General features: G+C 44.7%; 1 protein-coding gene across 3 annotated transcripts in view; it reads left to right on the top strand.

The window, feature by feature from the left end:
• The window catches only part of KLHDC8A (kelch domain containing 8A), a 33,851-nt gene extending 21,314 nt beyond the window's left edge, over positions 1-12,537 (top strand). For all 3 annotated transcript variants that reach the window (XM_088674304.1, XM_035123984.3, XM_060277094.2), the window contains exons 2-7: positions 549-601; positions 1,167-1,582; positions 2,886-3,050; positions 9,524-9,739; positions 10,348-10,449; positions 11,167-12,537. In XM_088674304.1, the coding sequence (XP_088530430.1) occupies positions 1,204-1,582; positions 2,886-3,050; positions 9,524-9,739; positions 10,348-10,449; positions 11,167-11,360 (1,056 nt within the window). In that variant the 5' untranslated portion in view covers positions 549-601; positions 1,167-1,203 and the 3' untranslated portion in view covers positions 11,361-12,537. The remainder of the gene's footprint in view (positions 1-548; positions 602-1,166; positions 1,583-2,885; positions 3,051-9,523; positions 9,740-10,347; positions 10,450-11,166) is intronic.
• Positions 12,538-16,567: the final 4,030 nt, after the last annotated feature.

Raw genomic sequence — 16,567 nt, 5'->3', positions numbered from 1 at the left:
CTCTCTCTCTCTCTCTCTCTCTCTCTCTCTCTCTCTCTCTCTCTCTCTCTCTCTCTCTCTGTGTGTGTGTGTGTGTGTGTGTGTGTGTGTGTGCCCAGGCTCAGGTGAGAATAATGCAGCTCCCACTCTCCATATGTATACTCATACTCAGCTTTCCATCTACCTAAATTTATTCACCTCTTCTACATACTTGTCAGCTGTTCAGAGAAAGAGAGCAAAAAATAATCGCTTGGCTTGCGATAGGTGCTTGTGACTCTGTGTTCTAACTAATGGGCTGTTCTGTAGCAGGCTTACAGCTCAGCACACTGCTGCTGCATGAGGCAGATTCAAGTTATGGAGGATGGGATTGTGGTGCGTCTGCTGCAGCTGGTCCAGGAAGACCCAGAGGGAGACAGAAGGATTTGGGAAGAGAGGCCCTTGAGAGAAGAAAAAGTTCAAGGGACAAAAGCCTTGGAAGCAGGAGAGGCTCTGACATATCTGATTGTCCCTGTTAAGAAGCAGAAACAAGGGTCTGAATCCAACCTTATTTCTTTCCTTTATTTATTTAGGATCAGGATCCAGCAGACGCAGAAATAGAAGATTAACAGATACTCAGTGAAAGGTAGGAGCACTGCTTTGTGTGCCTGTGATAGAATATTGTTGTTGATGGCTGGGGGAACAGTGATCTATTGCTTCTTAAGATGTTGGTTTCTGGGCTATTCCAGATGAATGTTTATGGAACATTTTTCCTGAAGAGCTTACACGATAGGAAGCCTTCTTCATTGAGCATTTATCCTGATTTGTTTGCTTGCAGGGAGGTTTGGTGACAATGAACATTCATCCTGATTTGCTTGGGCAGAGTTTATATGTCTTCCTGTTGACCTTTAATTTATCCCACACTTTGCAGAGTATTTCCTCATCACTTACCTAAACATGGAGGGAGGAATTCAAAGTTGCGCTAAGGCTATCTGTTAACACAAGTATTTTGGCTTGCCAAGTGGGACAATCTCACCTCTTCCCCCCTCACTTATCTGGGGGTTCTATGCAGTCCTAAATTTCCAGTAGGTGCTTGAATCAAAACACTGACTACCCAGAGGCATCCTCTAACTATTTGGTATCTCTATTTCTGATGTGCTTTGTTATGCCTGAATGACATTTGCTCTGATTTGCATCCTTTCATTTTGCAGTACAAGCGAGCTGCCTAACAGATGCCGTCTTGCTCCCATGATGGATGTGCCTAGCATCAAAGACTTCCAGTGGAAAACTCTGGCGCCTCTGCCCAGCCGGAGGGTCTACTGCTCCCTGGTGGAGGCTGGTGGTCAGGTCTATGCCATTGGGGGCTGTGATGACAACGGTGTCCCAATGGACTGTTTTGAGGTGTACTCCCCTGAAGCCAACCAATGGAATTCTCTCCCCCCAATGCCTACAGCCAGGGCTGGGGTAGCTGTAGCAACACTGGGCAAGAGGATAATGGTGATTGGGGGTGTTGGAGCTAACCAGACACCCCTGAAGATTGTGGAGATGTATAACATAGACGAGGGCAAATGGAAGAAAAGGAACTCCTTGCGGGAAGCCTCAATGGGGATCTCTGTGACGACGAAAGGCAAGGAGGATTCTTTTTCTAAAAGGCACTGGTGGCAAAAATAGGATTGGCTTTTAGGGAAGCTCCCCAGTGCATTTCTCCTAATTAATTTGATGGGAAGGGCGGAGTAAATTTCTTCTTACATGGAAACAGATCTGCCCAGCAGTGGGGAGCACTTAGCCGATTTCTGCTACGGTGTGAATGTGTCCTGGCTTTGACCCTTGCGCACTGGTTGTTGGAATGACCATCTTTGAATTGCTGTGGGTAAAATCAGGTGATTTTCAGCAGCCCAGTCTAGAACTGCCAAATGTAGGACAGCCTGGTGGTTTTTTGTTTTTTTGTTTTTTTGCAGTTCTTGAAGGACAAATCACCCAGGGCACAAGGGATGTGAAAGCATCAGGTCACTGTCCAGAAATCTGTATGAAAGGTTGCCTCTATATAGTAGAGCTTCAGACTCCACATATTCCCCTCCACCAAACACACCCATATCTTTTTGCTTCCTGTGATGACAAGTTGCTTTAGCAACTCTTAAGCATTGCCAGATTGGCTTGTGCTTCAATGTGATGAACTGCTGTTCGGAAGGGAAGGTTTCCATCTCAAGTGGCCGTGTGCCTTGCTTTACAGAAGGCTGCCAGAGGACCAAACTCTTATCTGAAAGAGTCTGTCTTCTATTTGAAGGGTTGTCCAGTTTAAAAATAATGAACTAGAAGATGCTGCTCATCAATAGGTAGCACCCGGAATGCATATTCAAGAAGCACACAGATCACCTGGCCGCTGTCTTCCCCACTGGAAAGAAGATTTATTTCTGTTTTAATTATAGCAACTGCATATATATTTGCATCCATTCTTATCAGTTAGCACACTGGTCTTCAGCTGGTGGTTTGCAGCCTGATCCAAGGTGGCTCTCAACAGGATTATTACTACCATGCAAAGACATGGTAAAAGATTAAGAAATTGAACCGAATGCATGTTTGGATTAAAAGTTAGTCCTAGGTCTGAAAAGGTTGAAGATACTTGAATTAGCATATCCTAATTTTATGAGGGTCTTTTGCCTTGTTTGGGGATGATGCATTTCCTCTTCTTGGGTGATATTTCCATCCTTTGGGTAGAAATATATGGAATCCAAGGCAAAAAATAAACAAAAAATGAAAGTTTGGGTGGGAACGAGATAGTTCTGCTTTCAATTTCTGCTGGTAATGCGCCTCCATTTTTATTTTTTTATTTAGTTGTGGAACCTATTTAGGAACTACTGTGATAAAGCAGAATCAAGATTCTTGTTTAGATTTATCCTTTCGCTTTTCCTCTCTCTCGCTGCCCTTTTCAGACTACAGAATCTACGCAGCTGGTGGAATGGGAGGAGACCTTCGCCCTCACAATTACCTGCAGCATTATGACATGCTCAAGGACATCTGGGTGTCGCTGGCAACCATGCCCACACCCAGGTATGCTGCAACTTCCTTCCTACGGGGCACAAAGATCTATGTGCTGGGTAAGAATGAGCCTCCAGCCTATTCCTTCGACCATTATTCCTTTGACTGGAGAGTCCTGTAATGCTCCCTCCTGCAGAAGTTCTAGAAGCTGCTCTCTTCCATAACCTCTCTGAAAGTGCTAGGCATTCTCTGGGATTAGCAATGTCAGCTCTGTAGCTGGCATTTATTGCACAGGAGAGATAAAATAATATTGCATGAACGGAGCTCTGCCTTTACAATATTTTTTAATTAACGGGCAAGCAAGACATGACTGACACTCACAGAAGTAGGTATTTGTTCACACAGAACATAGTTAAATTGTAGAATTCAGTACCACAAGTTTTAACTGTTTTAAAATGCTTTTCCTCTTTTGTTTTTAAATTGTGGAGCAGTTTGCTGCTCCTTGGCTTCTTCAGAAGGATGGCCAGGAGATAAATCCAATAAAATAAAATAAAATAAAATAAAATAAAATAAAATAAAATAAAATAAAATAAAATAAAATAAAAGGATGTTGGCCTTTGGCCTGACCGGGCTGTGGTGTACTTACATACTTACAAACTGTTCACTGTTTAAAGGGGTTCAAATCTGCTGCCTTAGGGGACTACTGTGCTCTGTGGTAAACCCAAAAGGTAAATTAACACCCTTTGGCACACAAATGGACTGCTTATGCTCCCATTTCATTTTCTGACTCTTGTGCAAATTGCTCAAACCCCTTGTGTTTTGGTTGTAAAGCAAAGCAAAGCTAAACAGAAGTAGAGACTGCCAGACTCGGTCCAGTATCCATAATATTAAGATATATCAAGGTTGTTTTTAATCAAAGTAATTAAAAATAATCAAATGAATGGGCTTTTAAACAAGTTTTAAAAGAAACAAGCAGGTAGAGAGATGGAACTTCATTGCTTTGAGATGAAATATTTGCACTAAACCTGGCACGACACTGTCCCAAATGCACACGTACTTTGAGAAGCTGTAAACATTCCTTCTAGGAGGGATCCAGAGGTTAAAGAAAACAAGGGCTTGGGTGCAGCCAGACTTCCACTGGCTTTTATTTTTAGCCTTTCATAGTTTACACCAGCTGATCATGGCAGAACAACAGAAGCAAAGGAGACTTGTAGAACTGTAAAGGCTAACAGATTTATCAGCATGGATGTTTGTGCTACAATAAATCTGCTAGTTCTTAAGGTGCCACAAGATACCGTTTTGTTTTTGCATAACTGTTTCCAAAAGACCTTTCTGTTTACTTCTTCCCTCTGGCTGTATAAATACAGTTAGGCTCTATATTCAGCCTTATTCCAAGGGCTCAAGGTAGGACACCATTTTACTGGCCCTGCTTTTGTAGCTTTGGCTTCCTCCCAATGACTCTTTTGGGAGCCTTCGTTCTGATTTGCTTGTACAAAGCATAAGAGCATAAGAGCCTGCTGGATCAGGCCAATGGCTCATCTAGTCCAGCAACCTGTTCTCACAATAGCCAATCAAATGCCTGTAGGGCATCTGCATGCCAGACACACAACAGCACACTGCACACCTGAGATTCTCAGAAACTGATATTCAGGCGCAAAATGCCTCAAGGGGGGAGGTAGAACATAGCGTATGTGGCGGTTAGGCCACGCCTGGTTTTCATTGAGCATTTGTTCTGTTCTGTTGGTAGGATGATTATATGACAATGCACACTCATCTTGCATTCATCCTGATTTTTCTGGGAGGTGTTTATATGTCTTCCCATTAGCCATTAGTTCACCTGACACTTTTCAGTGCTTTCCCCCATCACTTTCCTAACTGCAAAAGTCCATTTTTATGTTTGTTGCACTAGGATGACAGAGTGCTTTAACATACCTGCCAAGTTCGGGACGTAAAGATCCGGGATCGGCAGCGCGCGCATGACCGGAAGTTGCGTGACGCAACTTCCGGTGGCGCTTCGCCCTTCTATGGGCACCAGAAAATGGCGGAGCCAGCGCCGGAAGTCGCTTCCGCGCATGACCGGAAACACGTAAAAGCGACTTCTGGTGCCGGCGCCGCCATTTTCTGATGCCCATAGAAGGGCAAAACACAACCGGAAGTCGCGTCACACAACTTCTGGTCATGCGCGGAAGCGACTTCTGGCGCCGCCGGCGCCATTTTCTGGTGCCCATAGAAGGGCAAAGCGGCACCAGAAAAATGGCTGCCGGGCCGAAGCTGATTTAAGGGACAATACCGGGATTTTAACCTAAACGGGAGACCGCCGGGAAACGGTAAGAAAAAAGGGGTTTTCCCGGCGGATACGGGATACTTGGCAGCTATGGCTTTAATCCACTTCAATTGTGCATACCTAAATTTCCAAATGGGTCTTCTTTACAACCCATCACCTTCTTTCCCTTCTTTCTGACCATTGCCTCTACTGCACTTAGAACCACGAGGAGAAGACTTTCTGTATGCTACTCTCTGAGTGAACCAGTACTCTGTGGCAACCATGCATGATGTAAAGAGTGCTTTGGTGATCAAATTGCATTTTGAAACTTGTGCAGGGAACCATGTTATTTTTGTTTACTTTACCATAAGGAATCATTTCCAGCTGAACTGGAGAGGGGGTGAAATGTACTGAACTAACAAAGATGGACAGTGTTTGTCTATCAGCAAAAAACAAAAACACCCTAATGCTATTCTGGGCTGTATCAACAGAAGTATAGTGTACCAATAAAGGGAAGTAATAGTCCCACTCTATTCTGCCTTGGTCAAACCATACCTGGAGAATTGTGTCCAGTTTGGGGCACCACAGTTTAAGATGAAAATTGGCAAGCTTGGAATGTGTGCAGAGGAGGGAGAACAAGATGATCAAGGGTCTGGAAACCAAGCCTTATGAGGAACGGTTGAAGGAGCTGGGTGTGTTTAGCCTGGAAAAGAGGACACTAAGAGGAGATATGATAGCCATCTTCAAATATCTAAAGGGCTATCACATGGAGGATGGAGCAAGCTCATTTTCTCCTGCTCTGGAGGCTCGGACCCAAACTAATGGATTGAAGTTGCAAGAGATTCCAACTAAACATTAGGGAGAACTGTCTGACAGTAGGAGCTGCTTGACAGTGGAACAGATGCCCATGAGAGGTGGTAGACTCTCCTTCCTACTGTCATGCATGGCATATGCCCCCTATGCTCAGCAGATGATATCACACTTCTAAAAGATAAAGAAGCTATTGCACTGTGCTGGAAAGAACATTACCAACATCTCCTTAACCGCAACTCCCCCATAGCTGCTGAGGTCCTCTCACAAATTCTGCAAAAACAAGTTAGAGATGAGCTTGCAGTATCTCCAGATCTGGGAAAGTTGTGTACAGCTATTAACCAAATGAAAAACAACAAAGCCAGTGGACCTGATGGGATACCTGCCGAAATCTTCAAAGTGGGCGGAATTGAACTTACACAACAACTTCACAAACTCATCGAAAAAATCTGGGAAAGAGAAGAAATCCCAGCAGACTTTCAGGATGCCAAAATTATCAATCTCTTTAAAAAAAGGTGACAGAACTGATTGTGGAAACTATCGAGGCATCTCTCTATTAGCTGAGGCTGGCAAAATTCTTGCAAGGATCTTAGCAAATCGTCTCGTAACAATATCCGAGGTGACCCTTCCTGAATCCGAAAATGGTTTTCGGCCTTCTAGGGGGACAGTGCACATGATTTTCACCATTCAACAGCTTCAATAAAAATGCAGAGAGCAAAACAACCCCTATATATGGTGCTTATTGACCTGACTAAGGCTTTCGACACTGTAAATCATAATGCCCTGTGGACTGTCCTTTTGAAAATTGGCTGCCCAGATAAATTTGTAAACATCATTCGGCTCCTCTATGATAATATGACAGCAACCATCACAGATAACAATGGCTCTCAAAATGAAACATTCACAGTGGGATCAGGTGTTAAACAGGGTTGTGCTGTGTCAGAGGCGCTGATGCGGCTACTCTAGAGTAACGACTCCTCGCAGCATATTCCTTTCAGACTTTTATTAAGTGCTGATTATTTACAGTGCTCAGAGCGATCTATATACATGCTTTCGGTCAGGTGTCAGAACCTCCGAATGGAGATTGGCGCGTTTTCTTCCAGCAAAGAAGCTTTGGGAGACCCATCCTCTTCCCCCGATGTTTTCTGCGCAATTCCGGAGTTGGGGGAATTGGCCTTCCCCCCGGGCTCCCCCTTTCCTGTCCCACCTGGGTCAGTGGCTCCGCAACCTTGCCTGAGCCTCGGGCACCACTTCCTGATTCTCCGCTGGAGGCAGAGCTCTCCCCCACGCTTGGGGATGGGCTGGACCTTAAGATGGGAGGGACTTCTCGGTATTCCCTGTCCCTCACATCCTGGTTTGCCCCAACTCTATTCATTACTTTCATTGCCATGATCCTACACTTTGTCAAAGGGAAACTCCCCACCAGAGTAGAAATCATATATCAAACAGATGGAAAGCTCTTCAATCTGAACTGGCTGAAAGCAAAGAGGAAGGTTACTGTAACTTCCGTCATAGAGCTTCAGTATGCTGATGACAACGTAGTGTGCGCACGCTTAGAGGATGACCTCCATACCATCCTAAATATCTTTGCAGAAGCTTACAAAAAGCTTGGCCTATCACTCAACATCGAAAAAATCGAAGTGCTGCACCAACAACTACAAAATAACCCCTCTGCAGCGCCACAAATCCAACTCAATGGTATTACGTTGGGAAATGGTGATCACTTCTCCTACCTAGGCAGTTATCTTTCCACAAGGGCCAACATTGATGCCAAAATCAAGCATCGCCTGAGCTCTGCAAGTGCTGCTTTCTCCCGATTGAAGTGCAGAGTGTTTGAGGACTGGGACATTCACAGGGAAACCAAAACGCTTGTTTACAAAGCTATTGTACTGCCAACCTTACTATATGCTTGTGAAACATGGACCACTTATAAAAGCCATCTCCAACTCCTCAAAAGATTCCATCAACGGTGTCTCTGAAAAAATTTACACATCACCTGGGAAGACAGGCGTACTAATATCAGTGTACTGGAAGAAGCAAAGATCACCAGTGTTGAAGCAATGATTCTTCAACATCAACTTCGTTGGACTGGTCATGTTGTGCGGATGCCTGATGATTGCCTTCCAAAGCAACTACTCTATTCCAAACTTAAAAATGGAAAGCGTAATGCTGGTGGCCAACAAAAGAGGTTTAAAGACTGTCTCAAGGCAAATCTTTAAAAATGTAGTATAAACACTGACAACCGGGAAACATTGGCCTGCGAGCGCTCCAGTTGGAGAACAGCCTTTACCAAAGTGTCATGGACTTTGAAGACACTTGAACTCAGGACGCAAGGGAGAAACGTCCTAAGAGGAAGGTACGCTTGACAAATTCACACCGTGATCAACTCCCGCCCGGAAACCAATGTCCCCACTGTGGAAGGACGTGTGGATCCAGAATTGGCCTCCACAGTCACTTATGGACTCAATGTTAAAACTGTGTTTATGGAAGACAATCTTACTCGGCTACGAGTGATAGCCAAAGAAGAAGAAGAAGAAGTTGAGATTCCTGCATTGCAGGGGGTTGGACTGGAAGGGGTCGCTTCTAATTCTGTAATTCTATGATTCTATGAACCCAAAGGTCATGCTTCCTGCATAAGCCCCTGACGCGAATGGACTTTGCCCCTTATTTACTGAGCCCTCACAGCCAGGAATAGTGTGCTTAGAGGTCACAGGGCAACGGCAAATGAGTGGTCACAGGGGTGTGGGCAAGTTGTCGTTGTTTTCTCCCCTCCCACCTCCTTTGCAAAGCTACCTTTACAATTTTACAAAGAGCACCTGTGTTTTCATTTGGTTCACAGGGGTCCCTACTGTCACAGTTGCTTCTCTGCTAGGAGATAAGTCGTATGGCCTCCATCCTATTCTGGTTCTCTTCCTAGCTTCCTTCTTTGCAAAGAAACAGCGGGCACTTTAAACACTGCAGATTTGTTAATACTCCACATTTAAGTGTGGTTCAGAAGGGGGCGCTGCCATGACAGTTACTAGTGGGGAGGGTTCATGCCACTGAAACTGTACATTACTCAGAAGTAAGCCCCACCGAATTCCATGGGAGATTACTCCATGATAAGTATGTACAGGATTGCTGTCTTAAAGGTTTCATACAGGACTGCTAACAAGGGACCTCATAAACCTCCAAATCTATGAGAAAATATTATTCCCCCATCTCCCTGGATATCCCTTCCCCCCCCCCAAGAATGTGGAATAAAGTGTAGAGTTATTAAGTGCACTGGGACCTGAGAGACCAGGGTTAAATCAGCCATGAAACTCCCTGTGTGACCTTGAGCCAGTCACTGTCTAGTGTTTTACATTTGGGTAAATTGCAGGGGGCAGAGACTCTATGGCTCTTTGCCATAGCTTCAGTATACTTTTGGATTAGGATTGGCTGTGCACTCCAGAGACCTGCTTGGCCAGAGAATAGTAGAATCCCATGCCTCCAATTGTTGCTGCACATTCTTCACTTCTCCATCCTTCTCCCTCCTAGGAGGAAGGCAATCCAAATATGCTGTGAATGCCTTTGAAGTCTTTGACATCGAGACCAGGTCGTGGACCAAATTCCCCAACATCCCCAGCAAACGAGCTTTCTCCAGCTTCGTGTGTGCAGAGAACAACATCTTCAGCCTGGGGGGTTTACGGCAGGGCAGGCTATACCGCCAGCCCAAGTTTATGAAGAACGTGGATGTGTTTGACATTGAACAGGGTGAGTTCTTTCTGGGTTACCATATGCTTCTCAGCATGCATGCCTTAAGGATAAGATGCAGGGTGGGAAATCAATTTCAAAAATTTCAGATTCTGCTACTCAGGAAGGCTTCAGAGTTTAGAAAGCCCTGGGCAAAGGGTCATCCGGTGGCCCCACTAGTGAGATGCCTTCAGTGGGAGCCCCCTCCAGCAACCTATCTCTGCAGTGGTTCCAGTGGGCATATGCATAGCCTTGCATTCTTGAGAAATCGAGGTGCTTATAGTGTGCGTTCAGTTGCACAAGTCTCTGTGCTCTTGTCTGCTCCCAATCAAATGACAAAAGGGGTGGGCTTGATCAAACCCAAGCATCAGCAGTGGTGGGTCTTACTGTGGCCTTAGAGCCCTGGCATTTGCCTTAGTGTGTTGTGCATTGGCTCTGGGACCCTCATTACTTAAATAGTTTGTGCCCAGTATTCTTGTAGTCAGACACATATACCCCAAACTCTCTCTTAGTTCCCCAATGTTAGGATTATAGAACACGCCCTTGATTTCTCTCTGAAGGAATCCAAATGCTTCAGAACAGGAATGGAAAATCATGATTATTCAGCAGGTGGTCTGGTTAATTTTCAGGGGGCTGGATGAAGATTGAGCGCTCATTCTTTCTGAAGAAACGACGGGCAGATTTCATATCCGGCTACTTGAAAGGAAGAATTGTCATAGCTGGAGGCCTAGGTGAGGGTGACTCCTGTCCTGTTTCAGTGTGAAGTCATTATTCTATAGCTTGTGGAACTATATTACCATAAAATTATTGCTGCTACAAGGATGACAACTACTATATTCAAGGCCCTTCTCAGGTCCCTTTCTATGCACAAAAGACAGAAAATGACCATGCATGCCAATGTGGTATGAGCATTTTGTTGACATACGCCATCAGTTTTATGAAGAATTAGACTGGGGCTAGACAGTACAGTGCCCCCCCCCACATTTTGGACTAGAACGCTCATCACTCTGATCAGACCACACTGGGTGAGACTGGTGATGGGAATTGATGGGTAGAAGTAGAGAAGGGGACAAATGAGGAAGAACAAAAGTGAGAGAGCCAAAAATCATTGAAACTCTGAAACCAAACCAAACCTGAACGATCATCCTCATTAACATGTACAGCAAGTGAACACAATCAGTATCATTCACACACACACACACACACACACACACACACAGAGAGAGAGAGAGAGAGAGAGAGAGAGATGCACACACATGCACACAAATGCATACATATACACATATATCCATGCATACATGCATACACACTAGAGGCAGCAAAGGTTGGTGGTTTATTCTTTGTAAACAAACCCTTAGTTTAAATTAGCTGTGTGTTACATGTGCAATCAAGTATCTGCGTGTGCTCACATGTTCTCTTGATGGTCTTCATGTTTTCTTGCTTATTAGGAAACCAACCCACTGTCCTGGAATCAGCTGAGGCCTTTCATCCTGGAAAAAACAAATGGGAGAGCCTTCCACCTATGCCCACCCCACGATGTGCCTGCTCTAACATTGTGGTAAAAAACTGCCTTCTGGCTGTAGGTGGAGTGAATCAGGGCCTGAGTGATGCAGTGGAAGCTCTGTGTGTCTCTGACTCCTAGCCGGCCTGTCTCCGGATGCCACACCAAGCACCCAAGAAGGCGATTAGCCTGCAGTTTTGAGCAGTGGGCCTACACCATCCCTCTCACTCACTACTCTGCTGCTTTCCTGTATCTCCCTTCACTGTGTGTTTTGGGGAAGGTAGTTTCTTCAGGCAGCTACACAATTTCATGGCTCTGGTTGCTAGCAGAGGCCCTGTGGCAATGTCAGTTTTGCAAGCTCTGTCGAGCTACAGCACCTGATGAATCTATGGCCGCTTTTCCCTGTCAACTCTGAACGGCCAAGGAACATGCTAGCTTTGCTTCCAAACAGAAAAGATGCATAGAATGTTGTGGGTCACTCCAGGCAAGAATTAGGAAGCATTACCTAGGAACTATGTGATTGTTTTGCCTTCCTCTGAAATACCATGTTCTAGATACAGTTGTTGAACCCACCACAAAAGTCTCCACTGGGTTTTTCACAGGTAAACAAAGGGAGTGCTGAATCCCAGAGGCAGGGAGAGAGAGAGCTTCCTGGTGCTCTTTGAAATGGACCCCAAAAGTTCTGGCTGTGGTGTTGGGTTTCAAAGGGTTCATGGTTTAAAGCATCCTGGATGAATTTCCAGGGTGCTTCCTCATCATGCAGCTAGCGGGATGGTGAACCAACCCAATTTGATGCCTTGATTGACAGTTCCTGCAATTAAAAGTTCCATATTGCGTCTGCCAGTGGCTGAAGGCTAGGAGGCCATAGTTAAGAAGCCAATTTATGGACAGGGATGACTCTGCACTATGGACCAAGATTGCAGTACAGTACATGTACTCATGAAGTGTGTGCGCACACAGACACAGACACACACAGACACAGACACACACACACACTTTTCAAGTTGTTCATATCCTGTGTTTTTGGTTCAGTCCATTATACCCAAGGGGCCAGCTGTAAAACCTGGAGTGAGCTTATTGTAGCCCATGTTTGGAGATTGTTATGGGGTCTGCTCATAACAGCTTTCACACAGCGCCCGCGGCAACAGCAAAGCTTTGAGTACCTGCTGTTTTTATTGTATTTCATATATTGTTTTCTTTATTACTTTGGCACAGAGGTTGAACTTGCCAGTGTCATCTGAATTATGTATGATGGATCAGTTGTAGCAGTTCTGCTTAGGTATTAGTAAATAGCACAATTAAACTATTCATATGGTAACCTCTGAGCACCTTTTATATACAGCTAGGGCCATGACAAATCCAAAAGAGGGCTGTGAACTTGCTTTGAGCTATCTTTTTAATCAATGTGAGGGCATTTCCAGACTGTCGCTATTTTCAGGTGGGTCTCAGTCGCATTCAGGCAAATTACAGCTGACTGGTTGCTCTTGTGCAACAAGCCCACTTCCTCCTAAAACACTGGACTTTTTGTGATAAGGAAAGAGATGAGGAAACGGACTACTAGAACATCTAGGGTGACATTTGCTTGATGTCAGCCTTGTCCACCCTGGAGCAAAATGTGGGTTTGCACCAGTTTATCTCCCCATTAATTTAAGGGTGTCCATATGATATCCTTCTCATCCTGGTGTTGTCCTGGATTTTTGACCCATGGAAAGTCTGAGACGGCAATGTAACGTGTGCCAATGCTGCAGCATCCTGCTATATGGTGTAGACACCTTGCTCTGGTTTTGTTCCTGATTCTCTTTTGGGAGCTTCTCTTTCCATGCCAACTCTTCATTTCACTTTAGTAAGCGATTGTGTGAGCTTCTGGCTTGCTGCTTTCGGAATCCTTTTTCTCCTCTCAGGCAAGAGGCTTCTACTTCTAACTAGGGGTGAAAAACTTTGGGAAATGGTTCTCCCAACCTGTTTCTCTTTGCCAGTATCACAGGGAGGGGGAGGGGTTGTGGGTGTCTCACCCTTTTGCCCCATCCATACTTCAGCTTAATGTGGATTGTGGGCCCCTTTCCCCTTCCTAAATCCAGAGATTCCCTATGCTTTGAAAATCTGCGTAGGAGAGCTACATCTTTGGATCCAGGAAATCTTGGGAACTGGATTTGGCTGGTAGGCCAGATTCTTACCTCTCCCACCTGCTGTGAATCAACTTACAGATTAGTAGGGTCACCCACCTGTCAATCAACTGCTGCGGTTGTTTTATTAAGCCATTTGCCAGCTGACTGCAGAAGAGAGTACTTGCTGTTACAAGCCGCGGAATGAGACGTAGCTTCAAATAGTTACAACCCCTAGTCTCTATAATGCAGGTGCTACATCCCATCCCACAGGTGATAACACTGATCTAGTGTGCTTACTCCTGCCCAAAATTACTGTACATACTTGGAAGTCCTACTAGTTTCAAATGTAAAAATAAGCACATGCTTAAAACTTGCATTGAAATAAATGGGACTTACGAGTGCTCAACTGTGTTTGAATTGTGCCATGTATGATAATGGAGACCAGATGCATATGTACCCCAGGGCGTACACATAGCCGAGAAGTAAGTTAACAAAAAATGTGTTGTGTAACCATAGCATTGGCACAGGGGAATAACCTTCATGCTTTCCCAAGTGGCAGCATTCAGTCTTCTTATCATGTTGTACATGTAATAATAAAGTCACTTGGCCTAGAAGGAAAATAGGATTTAGCACACTGCGGTCTCAGCCCATGTTGTGCAGAACAAGTTGCGGAGGTGAAAGGGGCGGAGGAAGCTGCGCGGTGGCTTAGCGAGAACCGATCTGGAGTGTAAACGGTCTAAGCCTCTTGCCGCCTTTAGAACGCTGTTGCTTTTAATCCGTGTTTCTAATATGGCAGGAGCTGTAGCGAGAGCTTCTGATGCGGCATACAAAGGCCGGCTTTCCTCTGGCGCACTGATAGAACCACCTGTGCTAATCCTCTGCCCATCCTGAACTGGCAGATGATGCAAATGCTGGCAGCAAATGCCTCTGAAAACCTATTCCCGCGGCACAGAAGTCCCCAGCAAGCAAACCATCCCTCTGGTTTTCTGCTGCGATTCGATAGCACCCCAAACAGAGGGAGAGATGGGAGGAAATATCGGCTATACTTACTGTGGAGAAAGAAGATTAAAGGATGCTTTGTACAGAAGAAAATTTCCCTACCAAAGTGTTGGAGGGGTGTGTGAATATTAGTGGTTTGTATCCAATGATAATCCTACACAGGGTATATCCACTGAAATGAATTGAAACAACTAACTTAGGCCCAGTAATTTTAATGGATCTACCCTGAGTATGTTGGACACAACTCAGTGTGAGATTATTGTGGTTTTTTATACCACGCATACACATGTTGGTTGCACTATGATCCTGCTATACTTCTGCAGTCTGCTGAAGGTACCAACTAAGACCTTAGCAGATTTTAGCTGTGGATAAACTGATGACACCCCACTTAGCCCCATTTGCTTCAGAGAGCAGTGAAGTGCCACCAGGGTTTTCTAGGATCTAGTCTATTTCCTATTTCCTAAACTAGTCTATTTCCTATTACCTGCAGGTGTGGTAAAGGATACTGTTCTGTCTTGAAGTAAGATTCAACAGACAATCCAGCCATGGCTGCAGGTAGGGGGACCTTGTTCTGTGCCTGTGGCAGGAACAGGTATTGAGTGAGCAGTGCAAAGAGGGCATTGTTTCAGCTCTTCAGCTACTCATTAGCTGTGCTTTGTATAGTTACTCAGCTGACCCTCCACACAAAGATTACTCTGAGATTCTCTCCTGTTCCATAATGTACCTTTTGGCTAGAGGTGAGTGGCACTGGAGTGTTGCCTATTGGGCTGTACAGAAATGTAGTAAACAAACAAACAAACAAACAAACAAACAAACAGACTATGCAATACTCCCCACCCCCAAAGGTAAATTAAAATGAGGAATCCAGATGGAGCAGTAATTCTAGGCAGTAGCAGAGGAAATCTGCAAATGGTGGGTTTGGCCTCAACAAGGAGATCGAAAAGACTATCATGGGACAACAACTTGCATTAGTTGGGCTGGAAAGAGAAACCTTCCCAAGTCTGGAGGAACTGACTCAAGGCTTGCAAGACTCTAAATATTGCTGTAAGTTTGAGGAATTAGGATTTCTATACAGTGGTACCTCGGTTTATGAACACAATTGGTTCCGCAAGTCTGTTCTGGAAGTCTGTACTTAACCTGAAGCGTTCATAAACTGAAACGAACTTTCCCATTGAAAGTAATGGAAAGTGGATTAATCCGTCCCAGACGGGTCCGCGGAGTACTCAACCTGAAGCGTACTTAACCTGAAGCATGGGTGTAATTGGTTCCGCAAGTCTGTTCATAAACTGAAGCGTTCATAAACTGAAGCGAACTTTCCCATTGAAAGTAATGGAAAGTGAATTAATCCGTTCCAGGTGGGTCCATGGCGTTCGTAAACTGAAAATTCGTAACCCGAGGTGTTTGTAAACCAAGGTTCCACTGTATTGCAAGCTACAAGTTTAGTAGAGGGATGGGGAACATTTGCATATCCTCCAACAGTTGTCTAATGAAAATAGGTACATCCTATTCCATAATAATAATTTTATTATTTTTACCCCACACATCTTACTGGGTTGCCCCAGCCACTCTGGGCGGCTTCCAACATATATAAAAACACAACAAAACATTAAGCATTAAAAAAAACTTCCCTATACAAGGCTGCCTTCAGATGTCTTTGAAAGATTGTATAGTTACTTAACTCCTTGGCTTGGGGGTCGCATAACTCCATACTCTCCAACATTTATCTGATGAAAACAGGGACATCCTAAGGAAAAGCGGGACATTCTAGGATCAAATCAGAAACGGATGGTTTCTGCAAATCCAGGACTGTCCCTGGAAAATAGGGCCATTTGCCCTGCTCCCCAAGATGTTGCTGAGCTCCAACTCTCATCAGCCCCAGACAACTTGGCCAACAGTCAAGGATTATGGGAGTTGTAGTCCAGCCCTGTTTCAGAGCCTCCTCATTTCTATTGCAGCTTTATAGCCTGAACTTCACATTTCCTAAAGAAACAAATACATAAACTAACCAGAACCCAAATGGAGATTTTTTGTTTCCTTCCCCCCCTCCCCCGCCCGTGCCTAAAATTCAGACTGGTAGCTAAAAATATCCAGGGTTGTAAGAAACTAGTGTGCCTCTGAAGTGGCATTCTTGTGAAGCTCTGAGGACATCTTGTGGAGTTCTCGCAAACAACAACTGAAAGCTTAAAAAAATTCCTTCAGTAGCACCTTAAAAAGCAACTAAGTTTTTATTTGGTCTTTAAGGTG

Source organism: Zootoca vivipara, chromosome 7 (assembly GCF_965207765.1).
Source record: "Zootoca vivipara chromosome 7, rZooViv2.hap1.1, whole genome shotgun sequence".
Classification (NCBI taxonomy): domain Eukaryota; kingdom Metazoa; phylum Chordata; class Lepidosauria; order Squamata; family Lacertidae; genus Zootoca; species Zootoca vivipara.
This window is presented reverse-complemented; position numbering and strand designations above follow the sequence as displayed.